The sequence below is a fragment of the Miscanthus floridulus genome, chromosome 14 (assembly GCF_019320115.1).
Source record: "Miscanthus floridulus cultivar M001 chromosome 14, ASM1932011v1, whole genome shotgun sequence".
Classification (NCBI taxonomy): Eukaryota; Viridiplantae; Streptophyta; class Magnoliopsida; order Poales; family Poaceae; genus Miscanthus; species Miscanthus floridulus.
In genome coordinates this window covers 18405588-18408077 of record NC_089593.1, presented here as the reverse complement: position 1 = coordinate 18408077, position 2490 = coordinate 18405588, and the positions used below count along the sequence as shown (strand labels likewise).

Genomic DNA, 2490 nt, shown 5'->3' with positions numbered 1-2490 from the left:
AGGCCGCGGGCGGATCCAGAATTAAGTAGATATTTTTGCTTTGCCGAGTGTCCTGGATCTGGGCACTCAGCAAAGTTTTTATTTTTATTTTTTTTCTTCTGTTTTTTTCCTAGAATTTTTTTTTTATTTCTTTGCCGAGTGCATAAAAGAAAACACTCGGCAAACCTCCTCTTTGCCGAGTGTTTTTTTTTGACACTCGACAAACCTCCTCTTTGTCGAGTGTTTTTTTTTGCCGAGTGTTTTTAGTTCCGCACTCAGCCAAGAACTTGTTCGCCGAGTGCCCGAGGGAATACACTCGGCAAACAGAAAAACACTCGGCAAATTTAACGTTTCCTATAGTGCATGTTTGTGCACCACTGGCATTCCTTGAGACATGTGAGTAGAATATTCGAAACCCTGATCATTAGCTTGGTATTAGTTCCCGGCATCCCAAGCTCCAAATCACCAATACATATAGGGCCCAAACGGCACAATGAACTGAAAACACGCACGAACTAGCGCTCCTCCCTCCTCCCTTCATCGACCACCGACACCAAGGGCATCAAGCAGCGAGAGGCGGCACGCGGCAGCAAGCTCCCCCTCTCCGGCCGGCTCCTGTGTCCAGTCCACGATGCCCCAAGGAGGGAGCGCGCAAGGGCGGTGCTGCTGCGGAGGATTCTGTGCGCTCCTCGTCACCGCCGGCCTCGTCGTGCTCTTCTACTGGGCCATCTTCCAGCCCCACCACATCCGCGCCACCGTCGACTCCGCCGTCCTCTCCAACCTCACCGTCTCCAACTCCAACGCCTCCTCAGCCGCCGCCGCGGCGGTCTCCTACGACCTCACCGTCAGCCTCAGGCTCTACAACCCCAGCGTCCGCGTCAACATCTACTACGACGCCATCGACGCCGAGCTCCGCTTCCGCGACGCCGTCGTCGGCCCGGCCGCCAACGACACCTCCCCGTCCGTGTTCTACCAGCGCAGGAAGACCAGCGAGGTCCTGAAGATGGAGTTCGACTACTGGAGGCCGGGCGGCGGCGGCGGAGTCACCGTCGGCAGCGACGTCGCCCGGGAGCTGGTGAAGGAGACCAGGAGCGGGGGGGCCGTGAGCTTGGAGCTGGACGTGGACGTGCGCGTGAGGTACGTGTTCAGGATGTTCAAGCTGCGCCAGAAGCCGAGGATACGGTGCTCGCTCAGCATTCCGGTCAAGACGGATGGCCGGCACCGTGGCTTCGGTGGCGCTGTTGCCTCCGGCGACCGGTGCAGTGTCAAGTACTGACGGTGATGATTATACTAAGAGTAGTGTGCTTTGCTGCTTTACTGTTTGGAGACTAACTATTGTGGTGGTTCCATTCGATTCTTATAAAAGTTTGTTATGAATTGTTGGGTTATTGGTACAGATCACAACTGTACGTACGTACGACGGTACATGTAACAATGCTATTCTTGAACCTTTATTCTGCTGTATGTATGTTATACCATTGGATTATTTATCAAGGAGTTCCTGTAAATCACATGGATTTATATTTTTTTGAGATAATATAGAAAAAAAATACTTTCGGCTTCAGCCTCCTATTTGAGATTTGAGAAGACTTCGTGAGAGAGTGGATGGCTCATTGGTGGGGGTTTACTCAGTGAAGCACCCACGGCCTAGGTTCAAGCCCCGCTCCACGCAGACTTTGCATCGGAATTCATTTCTATTTTCTTTGCAGCCTCAAGCGCGGATGTTCTACAATGGTCAAGGTGTCATATGTCTTTAAGTATAGGTGTTCGTCTAGCTTGAGCACAGTGTGTGTTGTGAGTTTGTGCTTAAGTTCACATACTACAACTTGTACCTGAAGTATTACCTCTAAGAGAGGATGAATTAGCTAGGTCGCTTAATATTATGTTTCAATTCTATTAACTAAGCTAGAGAACTAGACTAGGAAGGTAAAACGCACAAGTAAATGCAGAAATGTAAATAAGTTAGAGACGCGAACTCTTCCACTACAATATTTTGCCCGAGGTCAGTAGCGGAGTGTGAGTGTAAGTCAAGGGGGGGCTAATTCAGTGTCAAATTTTTATAGGAAGCACCGTGGCTCGTGAGTTTTAGAACTAATATTTTCTAGCACCAGTATAGCTCTCATCCTCTCAATTGGCGCACGGCAACTGGTGAGATGTCACGGCTCGTTGCGGCCTATGTTTTGCGCAGCAGTGAGTAGCTAACAAGATTGTCCACGCTTGTTGTATCCTTTTTTTATAAGAGTCTGCACTTGAGAACTCTACTACTGAGTACAAAAGGCTAGGTAGGCCTGGTGACAAAACAGACCATGTATGATTCATTGCCTCCAACATGTACTAGTTTAGTATGCTACTCCTAGTGTGACACGCTTTTAGTATCTAATCTTATCAAACTTATAGCTGGGAGCTATAGTCCTGCATAGTTCAGAGTTTTTTTTTCTTGAAAGGGGAGTTCAGAGTTCAGTCGCAGGCAAGCAGGGGCCAGAGCCCACTATCGCCTCCACTGAGCTCCGC

The 2490-nt window shown here is 49.6% G+C and overlaps 1 protein-coding gene across 1 annotated transcript; it reads left to right on the top strand.

Annotated features, from left to right (window-relative positions):
- The first annotated feature begins 608 nt into the window (after positions 1–608).
- Positions 609–1255, top strand: LOC136504074 (NDR1/HIN1-like protein 10). The gene has a single exon (XM_066498951.1). The coding sequence runs from the start codon at positions 611–613 to the stop codon at positions 1253–1255; it is 645 nt and encodes a 214-aa protein (XP_066355048.1). The 5' UTR covers positions 609–610.
- The last annotated feature ends 1235 nt before the right edge of the window (positions 1256–2490 follow it).